The sequence below is a fragment of the Stegostoma tigrinum genome, chromosome 21 (assembly GCF_030684315.1).
Source record: "Stegostoma tigrinum isolate sSteTig4 chromosome 21, sSteTig4.hap1, whole genome shotgun sequence".
Lineage (NCBI taxonomy): Eukaryota > Metazoa > Chordata > Chondrichthyes > Orectolobiformes > Stegostomatidae > Stegostoma > Stegostoma tigrinum.
The window spans coordinates 10601883-10620657 of NC_081374.1; the positions used below are offsets into that span (position 1 = coordinate 10601883).

The 18775-nt window shown below is 42.4% G+C and overlaps 1 protein-coding gene across 17 annotated transcripts in view; it reads left to right on the forward strand.

Moving 5' to 3' along the window:
* The window catches only part of plekha6 (pleckstrin homology domain containing, family A member 6), a 351695-nt gene that overhangs the window by 269540 nt on the left and 63380 nt on the right, over positions 1-18775 (forward strand). For all 17 annotated transcript variants that reach the window (XM_048553351.2, XM_048553354.2, XM_059653334.1 and 14 more), the window contains 3 exons: positions 1370-1474; positions 8547-8619; positions 9429-9529. In XM_048553351.2, coding sequence (XP_048409308.1) covers positions 1370-1474; positions 8547-8619; positions 9429-9529 — 279 coding nt within the window. The remainder of the gene's footprint in view (positions 1-1369; positions 1475-8546; positions 8620-9428; positions 9530-18775) is intronic.

Here is an 18775-nt window from a genome sequence, read left to right on the forward strand (position 1 = left end):
AAGGGCAGAGAAACTATATTCCAGAGGGCTGGTTCTTCTGGAACGTTGGATGGATGATGGATTCTCTTGCACAGCGATAGGCTGTCTCATCCTCCATTCCCTTTTTGCTCCCAATTGCAGTCACTATTTCCAGAATAAACAAGAGCAACACCCGATTTGGCGGGGAACAGCCAAGTTTGCATGACCTTTATGTGGGCCTGCTCGCATTCCTGGCCAAAGTGGTGTTTAAATAAGTACAGATTGGACTCGGCCTGGTGTAGTTGCAAAGATAGGCGTTTTACCACTGCCTGCTGCCCTTAATTCTATGGCCTTGGAAAAGGTGTACTTGCCTATAGGCTTATAGGACTATATTCACTAGAGTTTAGAAGAGGTATGGGTCAGCAATCTCATAAATGCCTTTAAAATTCAAACAAGACTAGACAGAGTAAATGCAGGAAGGATGTTCACCCTGGTCAAGGAGTGCAGAACCAAGGGTCACGTTCTAAGGACATGGGATAGACCATTTGGGGCTGAGATGAGGAGAAATTTCTTCACCTGTAAAGTGATGAGCCTGTGGTAGTTTTGGAGGAGCCAGCCCATCATGAAAACCAGACTTCCTTTCATTGACTCCATCTATACTTCCCACTGCTTTGGGAAAGCAGCCAACATAATCAAAGATCCCTCCCACCTCAGTTATACTCTCTTCCATCCTCTCCTATTAGTGGAAGATACAAAAGTTAGAAAACATGTACCAACAGATCTTAAAACAGTTTGTTTCCCGCTGTTATCAGAGTTAGAAACCTCTCTTTTATTAGAGTTGTTCTCTCTTTGTACCTTCCTTGTGGTTGTAACACTATATTCTGTATTCTGTTGTATTACCCTGATGTACTTGTGTAAAGTATGATTTGTCTGGTTAGCACACAAAACAATACTTTTCATAGTATCCTTGAACATGTGAAAATAATTAATCAAATCAGGTAGAGGTCAAAGGATTGAACATTTTCAAGAAGGAGTTAATATAGTTTTTAGATCTAAAAGGATCAAAGGGTATGGGGGTGAAAAGCAGGAACAGGGGATTGATTTGGATATTGAATGGTGGAGCAGGCTGAGTAACCTACTCCTGTTCACATGTTTCTATGTCTAGCAATACATTTGAGGCTTTCTGCAAATGGTGACCAGTGCAAGTATTGGAGTCTGAAGTGGATACTAGAGAAAATATTTTTATTCCTTTGATAAGTTTTCTTCCTCCTTAATGGTTAGGCCCTTATTAGTTGTTCCCCTTTTTAAAAAGGAATTTGTGGGTGGGGGCAGGGCACATTATTTCTCTTGAGTTGTTGCCCTTGAGGCCTCAACATATTGATCCGATTGTTTTAATATTGCCTCTTAACAGACTTCCAGGTCATCAAAGAAGAATGCTGCCTTTGGCAAGAGGTCAAACTCAATGAAGAGGAATCCAAAAGCCAATGTTCTAAAAAGTGGCTGGTTGTTTAAGCAGGTACAGTATAACTCCTGTCTGACGAACGCAGCATTGGGGAGAAATTGGGGTACAGTGCACAAACTTGCCCTGCGGTGAAAGTCTATTTAAAATAAATGTCAATAGCATTTGGTATTGCAAGATCTGAATTTGCAGACACATTGGTTCAGGACATTGGTTCGGCCACTTTTGCAATACTGCATTCAACTCTGGCCTCCCTGCTATAGGAAAGATATTATTAAACTTGAAAGGGTGCAGAACAGATTACAAGGATGTTACCAGGATTAGAGGGTTTGAGCTTCAGGGAGGGTCTGAATAGGCCGGGGCTATTTTCCCTGGAGTGTCAGAGGCTGAGGGGTGATCTTATAAAAATCATTAGGGGCATAAATAAAGTGAATATCCAAGGTCTTTTTCCAAGGGTAGGGGAGTCCAAACCTAGAGGGCATAGGTTTGAGGTGAGAGAGGAAAGGTATAAAAGGGACCGAAGGAGCAACTTTTTCACGCAGTGGGTGGTGCATTTATGGAATGAGCTGCCAGGCGGGGTGGTGGAGGCTAGTACAATTACAACATTTAAAGGACATCTTGATGGGTACATGAATCGGAAGGATTTAGACGGAAACGGGCCTCATGGTGTAAAATGGGTCCAGATTAATTTAGGATATCTAGTTGGCATGGACAAGTTGGACCAAAGACTCTCTTTCCTTGCTGTAAAACTCTGTGACTCTATTGTTGCACCTTTTCATCTTGCACTGGCCAGGAAACTTCACAAGATTACCAATTCAAGGGGAAAACCAATATTTCCGCCATATGTCAGAAGAATGCTGGTAGCTAAGTGGCCTCTGATTGGTACGGGTGTTGCTAGAAGAATGCACCCATTAATGGTGATTGACAGTTAACTGCCAAGATTCACTCAGAGTTTAAAGCAGGCTGGTTGACACTGACTGGTTAGGGAATTACCTTGAGAAATCAGCCAGGGAATCACTGGCATCTATTTTGTTGAATTGAAACAGATGCAATGTGATTACCTCAATCAGATTGTAAGAACTGACGATGTTGGAGTCAGAGATAACACAGTGTGGAGGTGGATGAACACAGCAGGCCAGGCAGCATCAGAGGAACAGGAAAGCTGACATTACGGTCGGGACCCTTCTTCAGAAAAAATGAGGGTCCCTACCTGAAACGTCAGCTTCCTTGCTCCTCCGATGCTGCCAGGCCTGCTGTGTACCTCCAGCTTCACACTGTTATCAATGTGATTTCCTGTTGTTTCTGACTGCGAAGAACAGAGTCCTGTGTATAAATTTACATAGCTTTAAGTACACCAAACTGTGTGGTCTAACTTAGTTGTTAGCATATTTCTTCACACTCTCAGGATTATTCAAAAAATATTGTTCTCTTGCAGAATCACATCTCGGGTTGGAAACTGTGTTGTGAGGTTGGCAAGCAGTGGCTGGTTAGATACGGCCATCCTGTTTCTTGCCACAAGCAACCAATGGAATAGTTAGTTTAATACGCTCCACCAGTCTTTGAGGTATTCTTGCAAATTGTCCTGATGTTTGCAAGATGAAGGGCTTTGACAAAATGTGCCTTTTGTCACTGATACAATAATGTGTACTAATGCTAACACTACAATAGCATTGAAATGGAAGAACTCAACAATGTCTGTCCACACACAGCTATTGATTTTTTTTAAAAAAAAGTTTAAGCCATTTTTGTTTCTCCCTTGCCTCCTGTCCTGAAAGTCGTGTTTCGTTCTTGTGTACAGTCCCATGTTGTTATGTATTTTCCTGGATGATCACAGTGGCATTTAGTAGTTGCCCCTTCTGTGGTACTGGGTAAGGGCTGTTTGAGGTCACTACTGCCACCATTCCTGCTTCTACTTTGCTTTGTCTGGGGACTCTCAATCCATTAGTGGTACAGGATACACCATTGTAGAAGAAGCACTGTTCTTCAATAACAAGAACACTTATTATATGATAGCCACAAGTGCAACCACGTTTGGTCCGGCAGAATTACTAGGAACTTAGGGAGCTGGTACACGTTCAGTTAATCCCTCCAAAATCTAGAAGAGAACTCTTTGTCTTCATCCGTAGATTCACAGGTTGGCACAACATTGAGGGCCGAAGGGCCTGTACTGCGCTGTAGTATTCTGTTATATGTTCTATGTATGTGACATCAGTAGAATGGGTGGAGCAAATATAACATGAACATTAACTCCTTTGGAGGCGGCAATTGATACAACAGTGGTCATGGTGCAGCATTTCACTCAGCTGACCAATCTCTGTCTGTCAATGTACACTATACCTGTCTGATCTCAGGGGCACTAGTCACATCTTTTCTACACCCAAACACATTCATTTTCAAGCCGGAATCACGGAGATATTGATTAAATTTGATTTTTCCCCTCTTGACCCCACTCGCTTCACTTCCCTCACCACCTCCCACCAGTGCCCATCTCAGTCACACGGCCTCGGTCCAGTCTGGCTGAGATCAGCAGAATGCTACTGGGAGTACAGGGTTACATTACAAGGACAAGCTGCATTAACATGTAGTATTCCTTGAGTCTGAAAGATTGAGGGATGATGTGTCCAAAGTGTTCATAATCTCACCTTACATCTATGCCCTCTATGTTTGGACTTCCCTACCCTTGGGGGGAAAAAATCAGAGCTATTCCCTCTATCTATACCCCTGTTCGTATTGTAAACCTCTATAAGGTCACCCTTCAGCCTCCAATGCTCCAGGTAAAGAAGTCCCAGACTATCCAGCCTCTCCTTATAACCCAGTTCCAGCAACATCCTTGTTAAGTTTTTTTTCTCTACCAGGCAACTAGAACTGTATGCAGTATTCCAGAAGTGGCCTCACCAATGTCCTGTACAGCAGCAAAATGACATCCCAACTCCTGTAGAGCTAACAGCAAATCCAGTCCATTTCGTTCCAAATGTATGAACAAGAAACAAGAGAAGGCCACCTGGCAGTTCAGGTCTTTTCCTCCTTAGTTACGGCTGATCCCATTTCACCCTCAGGTCTACCTTCCTGCATACCCCTGAAAATCTTTCATCTCCTTACCCTCCTTAAAACAAATGCTTTCCATCATTTTCACCCTCACCGTGTCCATAACCTTGCAATTTCATTCTATCTGTCCATTTATGCAAAACTGAGCTGGAAATGTTGACATGTTCCTGCTTCATCTGCTAATTTTGGAGGTGAATTTCATTAGCTCGTGAATTTCTGTGATAAGAGGTTTCACCTTTATTATCTCTTTTATTTATTGTTATATTTCTGGGCAACCCTGCTCCTAACCTCACAATTGCTAGAAGCACTAACAGACCGTACTGGAGGAAGACAGCAGGTCTGACGGCATCTGTAGGGTCCTGCATTTGGATCTCCACCTCTGTTTCTCGCTCCACAGGTGTGTCCAGCACTTGCTGAGTTTCTCCAGCACCTTCTATTTTTGTTTCAGCATCCGCAGGTCTTTGTGTTTAACTGCTGAAAGCAGTCTGCCTCTGTCCACCCAGTGACTTGTTTTATTATTCATTCATGGGATATGGGTGTTATCAGCACGGCCAGACTTTATTGACAGTCCCTAACTGTCCTTGAGAAGGTTGTGGTGAGTTGCCTTCTTGAACCACTGAAGCCTATCTGCCTTAAGTGGACACAAGATTAGAATTCTGATCCAGTGACAAGGAAGGAACTGTTCCAAATCAGGATGGTGAGTGGTTCGGAAAGGACTTTGTCATGGGTGGTGTTCCCATGTATCTGCTACCCTTATCCTTTTAGGTGGTAGATATCATGTGTTTAATGATGCTGTCTAAAGATCCTTGGTGAGTTGTTGCAGTAAGTGGTGATGGAGCTACACTCATCCAGGCAATTGTGCAACATTCCATCCTTATTTGTGCCTTCCAGATGGTGGGAAGACTTTGAGAAATTTGGAAGTGAATTACTCACCATAGAAATCCCAGTCTTTGACTTACGTTTGTAGCTACTGTACTTGTAGACTAATACAGTTCAGTTTCTGATCAATGATAACTTCCAGGATGTTGATATGGGGGAAATTCAGCAATGGTACTGCCATTGACCGTCAAAGGGAGATGGTTAGATTATTTCTCATTGAAAATGGCTATTGCTTGCTACTTGTGTGGCGTGAATTGTTACTTGCCACTTATCAGCCCAAGCCTGAATATTATCCTTTCGTAAATTTATAGACTTATAGCTTATCACTCTGGAACATGTGCTGAAATTATGTTTGTATTTCCTCCTCTCACTTCCACAATGGTGTCCAAAATTCCAAACATTACTAATTGCAAAATAAACAAACACAGCACTAAGTACTGCTTCTATAAAGTTCCCATTGAACTCCGTGTAGGTACTTTGATTGGCATTCCAATTAGTTATGCCCAGGTTTCTGCTGAATGACTGTGAAATTGTTGTGCAAGTGTTAGTCACAGCGTGGTGCAAATTACTTGCTCTGCACATTAGTTCCAGCAAAGCTATAAGCTCCTTCACATCTGCGCTTATGATTTCACTGCATATGGCACTCTTTTTTATAACTGAACAGTGTTGGTATTAGCAAGATCAGGATTTTTGTTTTTTGGTGTGATATGTCCCTGGCCGAATAGAGAATAGCTGACTGCATAGATTTACTTATTATCCAGCAGTATGAGGGTTACTTGACTGTGTAACTTGTCACCCAATCAGCAAAGTTGAATAGGGTGTATGCATTACGTTGGTGCTTATTCAGCAGGAACAGATGCAAGAACCCTGCATTGTTATTAAATATAAGACCTTGCACACATTTTAATCAGTGCAGGGATATGAATATGCCACTGCAGATCTGTACAACAGTGTTTGAGTGATATCTTTAATTAATGCAAAAGAACAAATATGAAGCATGAGTTTATTTCCTAATTTAAGAAAAAGGATTTAATGTTTTTCTCTCTCAGTGATATTGGATAAAAGCGTCAAGTGGCAATGTTGAACAGGGATTGTATTAAAATGTGTGGGTAGTCAAGAGGAAGCGTAGAAAGTCGATTTAATGACTAAAATGCAATCTTATCTTCAGTTAAATTTATACCAAACATTGAAAAATCTCCCAGAATCCTCTGGTAGCTGTGGAGAGTCCAATCCTCCTCTTCACAAAGTTGGATTGTGGTAAGTTTTTAAAACGTTAACTGCTGTTGTTTATTTTGCAATATAAGAAGGCGTTAGCAAACAGAATCTTTCATGAGTCAAATTCTTAGCCATTTGAAATGTATGCACCAGGCTTCCAAAACTGAGCACAAGGCGATCAAAAATAGTTGGAACTGCAGATGCTGGAGATTCTGAGATGACAAGGTGTGGAGCTGGATAAGCACAGCAGGCCAAGCAGCATCTTAGGAGCAGGAAAGCTGACGTATCGGACCTAGACGCTTCATCAGAAATGGGGGAGGGGAAGAGGGCTCAAATAAATAGGGAGAGAGGGGGAGGCGGATCGAAGATGGATAGAGGAGAAGATAGGTGAAGAGGAGACAGACAAGTTAAAGAGGTGGGGATGGAGCCAGTAGAGGTGAGTGTAGGTGGGGAGGTAGGATGGAGGTAGGTCAGTCCAGGGAGGATGGACCGGCCAAGGGGGCGGGATGAGGTTAGTAGGTAGGAAATGGGAGGGTGAGGTTAGTAGGTAGGAAATGGCTATCAAGATCAAATCGTTTACAGAGCTGCTGGGAAGAAGTGGAGGGCCAGAGCTGAGCAGCAACAGTTAGAAAACCATAACAATACTGCCGAAAGCCAAATAGGTTCAGGCACTCATTGCGATGTCATTCACTGGGTGTAAGATATAAAGGCAATGTAAGAAATTATAATGGCAAAGCAATGAACACTTCAAGGCTAGATGAAGTGTCATCATTGGGAGAAGGCACAGATGTCAAGTGGAAATCCACCAATCCAATTCTACTCACACTAAGTGTTCCCTTCCCGACTGCCAACTGTGGAGTCTTTCTACAATCCCAGCAGATAAGCAGCAATGCTGTGCAACTTAGACCACTGGCTTTCCTGCTCAGTAATGGATCAGCTCTCCAGTGTAGCCAGCTGCCAGGCAGAAAACTTTATTTAACAAAAAAAAAACCCCTTCTAATGAGGCCCTGTAGTTAATTTAATCAAGACTTTCACATTCCTGGCTTTCCCAACTGCTGAGGGTCCTGTACCAAACTGTAAATATCAGGGCAGCCATTTCTGCTCAGTTTTTGTTCAACGAAATTCCAGGCTGTTAGATTTCTAACACCTGCTGTATTTTCCACTTGGTGATATTTTAGCACCGGCAGGGCAGGATGTATTTGCTTTAAAAACAGGAAACTTTGACAAATGCCCCTCAATTTGAGAAATGGCATCAATAATCAACTTTGTTCCCCTCTCCTTGGATGCAGTCCGACCTTCTGAATATTTTCAGTTTTTAATTCATTCATGCAATACGGGCATTGCTGTCTAGCCAGGCATTTGTACTCATTGGTAATTTGAGAGACAGCCACATTGCTGTGGGTCTGGAGTCACATGTACGCCAGATTCCCTCCCCTAAAGGACACTAGTGAACAAGGTAAGGTTGAATGACAATGAATGTGATCACCTTTAGGCTAGCTTTTACTTCCAGATTCAAATTTCACCATCTGCCTTGTGGGATTTGAACCCTTGTCGCCAAAATATTAGCCTGTGGTCCTGATTACTAATCTAGTGACGTTACCATGACACCACCACCTCTTTGCAACTTCTGCAACGTCAGCGGTTTCCAAGTTTTACTTTTGTAGGTTGAGATCGAGAGGGTGTTTCATCAGCATCTGCTGAGGATAATAAAACTGCAAGCCATTAATCCATTTAAATCGAAGGTGGAATATCCATTATTTTGACAGAGGGAATGATTTTGGATGACTGGGAAGTGTTGAAGGGCCCGGACCCAAAACGCCAGCTTCCCTGCTCCTCTGATCCTGCTTGGCCCGCTGTGTTCATCCAGCTCCACATCTTGTTATCTCAGACTCCAACATCTGCAGCTCCTACTGTCTCTCTCGACTGTTTCCTTGCTAGTTGTCTTCACTTTTATCAATGCAAAGGTGTTAACTGTTCTTGTCTTTGGCAGGCAAGCTCAGGAGTGAAGTCCTGGAACAAGCGCTGGTTTGTGCTGGCAGATCGATGCCTCTTCTACTACCGAGGTAACCATTAAACCTCACTAGAGATAGCGTTTCAGGAGAAGAGGGAGAGGTGGCGGGGTTGAGCGGTTTAGGGAGGGAATTCCTCAGCCTAAGCAGTTAATGGCAATGCTCCCAGTGGTGGAGTGATTAAAATTGGACATGCGTTAGTTTAGCGGTCGAGATTTATTTAAGTAACAAACTCTCAAAATTGGGCAGTGGAGGATAACAGTGCCAGGATAGCTGAGGGAGAGGTCACTGGCATGAGGTGAATGTTGGAATGAGCGGACATAGCTTTAATTTGAGAGGTGATATTATATAGGACAGATGTCAGAGGTAGGTTCTTTACTCAGGGAGTATAAGGGCGTGGAATGCCCTGCCTGCAACAGTAGTAGACTCGCCAACTTTAAGGGCATTTAAATGGTCATTGGATAAACATATAGATGATAATGGAATAGTGTAGGTTAGGTGGGCTTCAGATTGGCTTCACAGGTCAGCGCAACATCAAGGGCCGAAGGGCCAGTACTGCGCTGTAATGCTCTATGTTCTGTGAGTAGCTGGGAGGAGAGTTGGGGTACACTTAGCAAACAATGTTAATCAGGGTCGGGGGAATGCCAAGGATTTGTTGGACTTAGTGTATCAATGTCTGCATTTTCTCACCATATGAAGCCTCACTAGTGATCACATGGGGCAGGAGGGCCAGTGACAGTCTGTTCTTGTGTACGCACAGCCTCTCCTTCCTCATAAAGCAGAGCGATACATGTGAAAGAGTGGTGAGGTCTTTGTACTAGGAAAGTTAATTCAGTAACAGCAAACTTTTTCTTCAAATCCAGATGAGAAAGAGGAGGCAGTTCTGGCGAGCATCCCATTGTTCAGCTTCCGGATAAGCCCCGTTCAACCTTCAGACAACATCACCCGCAAGCATGCCTTCAAGGTGATGTAGTGCTCTCTCTGAAACTACTCTCTGACAAGTCACTTGTAGATTTTGTGCAAGGGTGAGATTGAGACAGAATGTGAGGTCCACAATGAGTGACAGTCCTACCAGCATTCCATGCCTCAGCTTGCATGAGAATACCAGTGATTTGGGGAGAGGCACCAAAGTGCTCTTAGTGCTTTTAACACCAGACACAGAGTCGGTAGCTTTGGCCAATGGAGTAGGAGTGTTGAGGGTTCAGCGGAGGGGGATATAAATGAAAGCTATAAGTCACCAATATTCCTACCCTCTTCGGGTATGCAAAAATGCCTTATGAACTGAAAATTGCCAATCCAAAAATTGTGTTTACAATTGACCCCTGTCCCAATGGCTTTCCATTCATATAGGGGATGGGGTTCTTGTGTTGAGCCTCCTCCATGTTTATCCTGGAAACTGCAGAGACTTATAGATTAATCTCAGGATCACTTTTAGATACAACTCAGGTGAAAAACCAAAGGAGCATTGAACAAAAATCTGAGTTTTTCTCTGGTATGTGTCAACGATTTCATTAATTATTGGACATGGGGAATGGAAGGCTGTTTCACAAATGGTGAAGATTAATCCAATTGGCCAGCAAAGTATTTGTTCTTTTTCCTATTGGCTGTAGAAAAGTAACCCCTGCAAGATGGACCAATGATGGGAGTGTAAGGGGTGGGGTCATGTATGGCTGAAATGCCATGTGACTAAATCTCCAGGAATACTGCCAGCTGGAACATGTGGAACGGCCCAAAAGATTCTAGGAGTTGATGCTTTTCAAAGTTCAGCACAAATCGCTCAAGATGTCTTGTGTAGGTGTCACTGCTTAATCTTTTGAGTTTATCTGTTATTTCCTTGTATTATTGATGTTTCTGTCCTTGTTATATTTGTTGTTTGCTCTTGTGACTTCACTACTTTTGGGGTCTCCTTTCTTTCTTGACACAAAGTGGCCCCTCAACTAAAAATATTATCCAATTTCTGGAATTTCACAAACCTAGCAAATAGGAATGTGGGAATATTATCTGAAGATCCTCTCCAAAACCGTGTGGTAGATTCATAATGCATCCTAGATTTGTCATATTCGGCAGATTTTTCTCTAATTTCTCAGATTGGATGAAATAGTTTTAATGACTGCTTCATTTATTTATTGAGTAAGCGAGAGACCACTTTGTGACGATTAACCCCATCACTTTGCTTCATGCAAGGCTCGTACCTCAGATACTGACTCCTAGTTAATATAATCCTGCTTGTTCTACTGTTCTGCATGTGATGATTTAGAGTTAGTCAAAGAACCTTGTTGATTTAAATGCAATCACACTGGACATACTCAGGCATTCTCCCATTGAGAGCCCAGGCCGCTGGCTGTTTTAGACATTTGTGACTCATATTTGTGGCTTTTTCTTAAAAAGGATCTCCACATGAGAAATTTTTCAGCAGAGCATCAGGTTTCAGAATTACAGTCTCATTGAACTAGTCATGGGGAGATTTTGATAGGACTTCATTCTATTGTAGCACTGTCCTTGCAATCCCCTTGTAAATGGAGATATTTGGCTTGATAAATATTGAGAACAATACTGGAATAAGATCACAATCTCAACTCTTCAATAGCAAAGACACTACAGATGAAAAGAGATCAAGGAAGCTTGCTGTGTATTAGGGAATTTAAAATGTAAAATAAAGATAGCATAAACTGATCTCAAAATGCAGTGTTAATAACATGTGGAATGGATAACAAGCAACTCCCAAGGTACATCATATAATATGAACCATTTGATTCTATTATAGGCTGTACCTCACTCCAAGGTATCAATTAATTACAAATTAGAATACTTGATGAAATTGGAACTTGTTAGTCACCATAGGATATCCGTTATTAAACTTGACATAGGGATATGAGTAGGTCATTCAGCATGAGACTGCTCTGCCATTCAGCCCATCAAATCAGCACTGACCCTTCAGCAAACATCCCATCCACTCCCACACCCCATGTTCATAACCCCATATGGGGCTTTTACCAAGGCTAACCCACCTGTCCTGCGCATACCTGGACACTGTGGACGATTTTAAAGCACAGCCAGTCCACCATGCCTGCACATCTTTGGGCTGTGGGAAGACTGTATAGGGGCAGCACGGTGGCTCCGTGGTTAGCACTGCTGCCTCACAGCACCAGGGACCCAGTTCAATTCCAGCCTCGGATGACTGTCTGTGTGGAGTTTGCACATCCTCTGGGCATTCCGGTTTCCTCCCAGAGTCCAAAGCTGTGCAGGTTAGGGTGGATTAGCCATCCTACATTGCCCATTGTGCCCAGGGATGTTCCGGTTACGTGGGTTAGACATGGGAAATGCAGGGGTAGGGGAATGGGTCTGGGTGGGATGCTCTTTGGAGGGGCGGTGGGGTCTTGTTGGGCCAAATGGCCTGGTTCCACACTGTAGGGATCCTGCGATTCTATGAAACTGGATCACATGATAGAAGCCCATGCAGACAGGGAGAATACGCAAACTCCACAGAGACGGATGCCCAAGATTGGAATCGAACCCAGCTTCTTGGTGATGTGAGGCAACAGTGCTAACCACTGTGTAACTAATATACTCAAAGTGAGCTTCTACAACGTTTTCTAAATGCCTCAATTACAGTTCAGCCTGTATCTCACTCCTGCCGTCCGTTATTCAATGTTTAAGCTCGCCAAACATTTTTATTAGATTCAAACTCTACTCACGGAAATGCATCTTTGTTTTGAAGTTATTTGATTTTGGAAACACGAACATTGTGCCAGCCTTGATGCAGGGAGCTTACCTCAATTTGCCCTTCCCTCACAAATTGAGTGATATCTCTGTAATGTCTCTGTTAACTTGTGCTGATGGTACACACAGTCTCAGCCGCAACCACCCCTGAGGCTTTGTCTAATAAATCAAGGCGACTGAAATGTGGTTAGCCACTTGCATGGGAAGATAAATTTTAAAAATCTGCTGTGAAACTTACACTTCCCTCCTTTATTACAATATAAGACTTGTAAATGAAAGGGTTGTTTTATTCCCTGTTTGTGTTCAGGAACCTTTTTTTTACCTTTTAGAGTATTACAAGAGTCCAAAGTTTTCCTTCAAAAATACTTACACACACCTCCCTAAAATGTCTTGTAGACACTCTTAAGATACAGACCAGTCATTATTTCACTGAACAGAACATATTTGAGAGACTGAATGGCCTACTCTGTTTTCTATGTGTGTCTGTACAACTGCTCCCATGATAAAGAGATGCACTGCTTTTTAGATCTGGAACGTGATAGCATGATTGAGATGACTTCCCTGATTTTACTTTAAGTTAAGTCAATAGACTACATCGGTGTGATGTTCTGGTATGCATAAACTCAATGTACCTTAACTAATTCCACGTACACTCTCTTACCTACAATAAACATGCAGTGATGTACAACAAGAGAGGCACACCAACACATATGGACAAATGCAGCAGAAGTAATGTGTTTCAGGAAGCCTGACACCATCTGAGAGAAAAGCAGCCTGAAACTCATCCACAAGCATCAACTCCCTCCGCCACCGACACTCATTACCAACAGCGTGTACTATCTACAAGATGCACAGCAGAAACTCACCTATGATCCTTAGACAGCACCTTCCAAACCCACGACCACTTCCATCTAGAAGGACACCAGCACCTTCAAACTTCCCTCCAAGCCAATCACCATCCTGACTTCGAACTATTTTGCCATTCCTTCAGCGTTGCTGAGTCAAAATCCTGAATTTCCCTCCCTAAAACATTGTGGCTGAACCTACAGCACATGAACAGCAGTAGTTCAAGAAGGTAGTTCACCACCATCTTTTCAAGAGGCAACTAGGGATGAGCAATAAATGCTAGCCCAGCCGCTGACACCCACGTTCCATGAGTGATAAGAATATTTTTTTTAAAATGCACATGTGCTTATGTTTGTTTGCCATATCTCTTGTGGGTATGTGTCTGTCTATAGCTGTGTCTCTGTATTCTGTTACCTAAGTGTCCAGAGCTTTCTGTACCTGCATGCTGGTGGAAAGGTTTTGTCTGTATGCTGTGAGGCAAAATTGTTTAGAAATAATATGGTTGCAACTTCATTGCACATAGCAGAGAGAGGACATTTACTTTGGCACGCCAAATGGGTTCCTTCTGTGCTGTATCATTCTACAATAGAGTTTATTTTCAGACAGATCAGGCCCACTTACAAGCCTGGTTGATGAAATCAAAAAAGAAGCAATGTTTCTTTTTAAAAAAAAGCTTTTAAATTCCCCAAGCCTGAACAGTGAATAATTAGATGCTGGAAATACACAGCAAATCCATCAGAATCTGGAACATGACGAGCTGAAATGAATGTTTTTGGGATTGACAACCTTCAGCTGATTGAAGCTGACAAATGATTTTGATCCAGGTTATTCCCTTCAAGTGTTTATGGCCCTAAAACTGCCTTACAGATATAAAGGCAAATTTTAATCTCAATTCAAAAGTGACTGAGAGAAGTTCTGAAGCTCCTGCAAGTGACAATAAGCTCATATGTGGCATTACTACAGTGTAACCCAAGAAATAATTCCAGACAAGTAACATTCAGCAACAGGAAACACAAAATGTTTGTTACCTCGCAAGTCTCAAATATTAGCTATCGGAGAATTATCACAGGCGAAGAGTGAGTATTGTCTTGGCGTTCAGACTAAGCGCAGATGAGCTGCTTGTTATAGAAATTGCTGAAGTTTAGTTTCTATCAAGTGTGGCTGATTCTCAGTCCACATGCAGACAGCATGTTGCTAAGCTAACCCCTTGCTCCACTGGTTGGATTACAATTACACGAACAGATGAACAGGGAACAGAAAAAAGAAGCTTCATTGTCTTTTAGGAGATGACTGGTGAGGGAGTGGGTGCATGTTCCTTGTACGTCCTGATTGCGCACTGTTGCCGAGAGGGGTCAATATTATACTTTTGAAGTTTATTTCTGAAAAATCCAGCCTGTGAATGCCTACACAGCCACATGCATAAAGTCAAGCAGAGTGTTAATCCCCCGGCTGCTTTAAAACAAATGATATTCTCTAATCCAGCTGCCAAATTGCGGTGGAGTAGATTAGATATCGTTGATTTGCCAGGGGTACTGTTTTGTAGTTCTGTATTTAAATCAGGCAGTAGGAGCAATTGGGGTCATGTATGGCTTGATGATTATATGTTTGCAGACTATTTAAATATTCCTATTGCTTCAGAGACTGAGACTAAGCATTTAGATTTCTTCAGGTATTGTTTGCCTAAAGTTGTCAGACAAAGTGATGAACCCACAGGCTAAGAACGGTATTAAGGTGAAGATCCCAAACTAAACACAATACCAGTAAAAGCCGATCTCCTGTAGTAAATATTTGCAGAGCTAACACTATCAGGAGGAGAAGAGGCATCTTTGAATCTTCTGTTCCACATGTAACAAAATATCTGGTATTAGCACAACTGCTCAAACACTTGGAAGTGTCTTGTGCTCCTCTTTACATTCTAAAGGGTGAGTTTGTCCTGTCAATGGGAAGTGACCAACAAGAATCAGAGATGGTTCAACCTCCAAATGTGTTGCAGCAGTTGGAAATTCCTCTGGTCCATTTTAATTTTGCACCTTGATCAGATGAGCTGATGGGCCAAGGTGTGGCAAGTGGAGTTTAATTTAGATAAATACGAGGTGTTGTATTTTGGAAGGACAAGTCAGGGCAGAACTTATACACTTATTGGTAGGGTCCTGGGGAGTGTTGCTGAACAAAGAAACCTTGGGGTATAGGTTCATAGATCCTTGAAGGTGGAGTTACAGGTAGACAGTGTAGTGAACAAGATATTTGGTATGCTTGCCTTCTTTGGCCAGTGCATTAAATATAGGAGTTGGGATGTCATTTTGCGGCTGTAACTGCAATGGTTAGGCCACTTTTGGAGCACTGCTTTAAGTTCTGGTCTTCCTGTTTTAGGAAAGATTAAACTTGATAGAGTACAGAAAAGATTTACAAGGATGTTGTTGGGGTTGGAAGGGTTGAGGTATTGGGAGAAGCTGAATAGGTGGGTATATTCCCTGGAGCATTGGAGGCTGAGTGAAGGAACCTAATAGAAGTTATAAAATCATGAGAAGCATGGATAGGATGAAATAACCAAAGTATTTTTCCCAAAGTAGGAGAGCCCAAAACTAGAGGGCATAGGTTTAAGCTGGGGGGAAAGATTTAAAAGGAATCTGAGGGGCAGCTCTTTCACACGGAGGATGGTATGTGTATGGAATAAGCCGGTGGAGGCTTGTACGATTACAATTTTTAACAAGCATCCAAAGGGGTATAGGAAAAGGAAGCATTTAGAGGAATATGGACCAAATGCTGGCAAATGGGACTGGATTAATTTCGGATATCTGGTCAGCATGGACAAGTTGGACCGAAGGGTCTGTTTCCATGGTGCATGACTCTATGACTCTATAGCTATTGGGTGTGAGTAGAAGGGGAAGAACTTTCTACAAAACCTTTTGGGTTCAGCCTTGTTTCTTGCATGTCATCAAACACTGAGGTGGGAGAAATGCTATGGAAAGGTTCCATTTGATTTTCAAAGCATAGTCCAACCTTCAAGGGGTCTGTTGTATGGTTGGACATTAGTTTTCTCTTAAATTGAATAATTGCTGGCACAGACAGTACTGTGTTTTCAAGGTCCCAGTAACTAACAATAGTACTAGCGAATCAATTCAGCTTCCAACGATTGAACAGAAAATATTGATACAACTAAAGCAGATTAAGACCTTTTTTTTTGTTGTTAGTTTACTTTCAGTTTCTTTAACATCAGCGTGACAAAGTCAACTTCCCAAGCTTTAATTCACAGGCTAGTCCTGACTCCTGGCGCAGCATCTATCACACAAAGATCCCAGCTCATCCCCTGTAGGAGGTCACCAACCTCCCAGCCTCATCCTGGAGTTTTTGAAATCAGAGATTAAATCTCAAGCATTCTACGCTATGCAGCACCTAAGGGGAAAATCCGTAACACAATTAAAACAATTTGGCAGCCTTCTCATTTTTTTTTGTTTCATGGCCATTGAGGGGGTCATTTATTGGAGATGGGATGTCATGAGATGGAAATTTCGTTCATGACCGAATCAGCATTGACAAACCCAATCCCCAATTCTCACAACAATAATGAAGGCCTGGGATTAACATTTCAGTCTGTTCTCCCACTGGGAATGGCATGACTTTTTAATTATGTCACAGAGATGATAAGCACATATTGCCTGGAGAAGGCGATGAGCTGAGTGACATTGCAGTTGACACTTAACTGCTTTCTGAATTACTATTGGCCTGGAGTGACATGTATGCACAAAACAGGAAAGATCTTGTTTTAATTCATTCAAGAGTGGGTTCATCACTGGCTGGGTGAGCATTTATTGCCCATCAACCACATTGCTGTGGGTCAGGTAGGATCAGGACTAGGTAAGGATTGTAGTTTCCTTCTCTAGATGGCATTAGTGAGCCAGTTGGGTTTTTCCTGACAATTGACAGTGGATTTGTGGTCTTCATTCCAGATTTTTATTGGATTCAGATACCACCATCTGCCACGGTGGAGATTTGAATTTGGGTCCCCAGAATATGACCTGATACTCTGGATTAACAGTCCAGTGATAACACCAGTAGGCCGTTGCCTCATATATGCTTTGATAATCCATTAATACCTTCCAGTAGCAGTGCCTTTCTCTCACCTGAGCATTTGATGGCATACAATAAATTTGGCTAAGCCTGAAGGGTATTGTAGAAAGTGACAGATTTTCTTCTCTGAAGGACATTAATAGACCAAATGGGCTGTTAATCAGAATCTAGTTGTTTCATTATCTTTTATTTTTCAAATTTAATTTCCACCAGCTACTCTGGTAGGATTTGAACTTTTGTCTCTGAAGCATTAGTCTGGAATTCTAGATGAGGCATCCTAACATGATCATAATGCTTTCAATACTGTCTTTTTTTGTTATAAAAGCCAATAAAAAAAAAGTTCTACCCCAAAATAGAGATGCTACTTTTGCACAGTCAGTCTGGAAAACCAGGAATATACCAAATGGGTGTTGTGGTTATGGTGAGTGTGCTGTTTCTCTATGTTGAACTCTGCTGGTTGATCTGACGTTTTATCTTTTCCACTCATGGCCGAGGACTCCCCTGTACAAGAAGTGGCTGCATTGTACGTGTCTTGAATTTCTGCAGGATCTCAGCTAGGTATAATTTCTAGTACTTCTAACTAACCAAGGTCATGACAGACCAATATCTGCACTTAATCAAATGAATTACAACTCCCATCTGCAGAAACCAACAGTGCAATGGCGAGTAGAACAGTTTGTATCCCATCTGACAGCTCAGGACATGAGATTCAAAAATCACGATCTCTGCAAAGTCTCAAATTCAAGAGATTCTACCCAATGCCGGCCGTCATGACTTTTAAAACTCTCTGACTCTCCTGTCCCTTTCCAACGTTGGAAGGAGAAACCAAAGACAGAAATTACTGGAGAAACCCAGCAGGTCTGGCAGCATCTTTGGAGAGAAATCAGAGTTAACGTTGGGGTCTAGTGACCCTTCTTTAGAACATGGAAGTCTGTTTGGCATGCCGACATGCTGCATATCTGTTGGGGATGTAGGCTACCCTATTCTTGCTTGGGCTTCAGATAAAGGCAAGGCTGGGGTTGTTGCTCCCCATGGTCAAATAGACCATCTCTGCCCAGGTCCCTATTGCCCATTTCAGCCAGATTTTGAGAACTGCTTACATCAGAGGTACCCAATACTGGTTCTCCCCTCCTGCTGTGCTCCAGAGGATACAGACTGTTGTACACTCCAGAACACTAGTGTTCCGGCCACACAGCCTAGCATTTGTGAGTAAGGGCTCTCTTTGACCCTTTAAGTTGTGAATATTCCAAGTGGTGCCGTGGCAGCTCAGGGAGTTTCCAAACTCTGTAAATTCTGACACCTGATCCAAACATTGCTGATAACTATCTCATTGACCAATAGTCAATGTCACGTCAACTTACCAACCACACCCAGGCTTACAAAGGCTACCAATGTCTAAAGCTGCCCAATGATAGAGATGCATTTTTAGAGACACTTCATTAACCTTTGACTGCAGTCAAAGCTGGACATGTGGTTCATGTGACATGAAATGTGAACTTCCATACTGCTTAACCCATTGCTTCCATTTCTTCCTTAAGTTGCCACATTTTAATGAAAACACAATTTTTGAAAACAT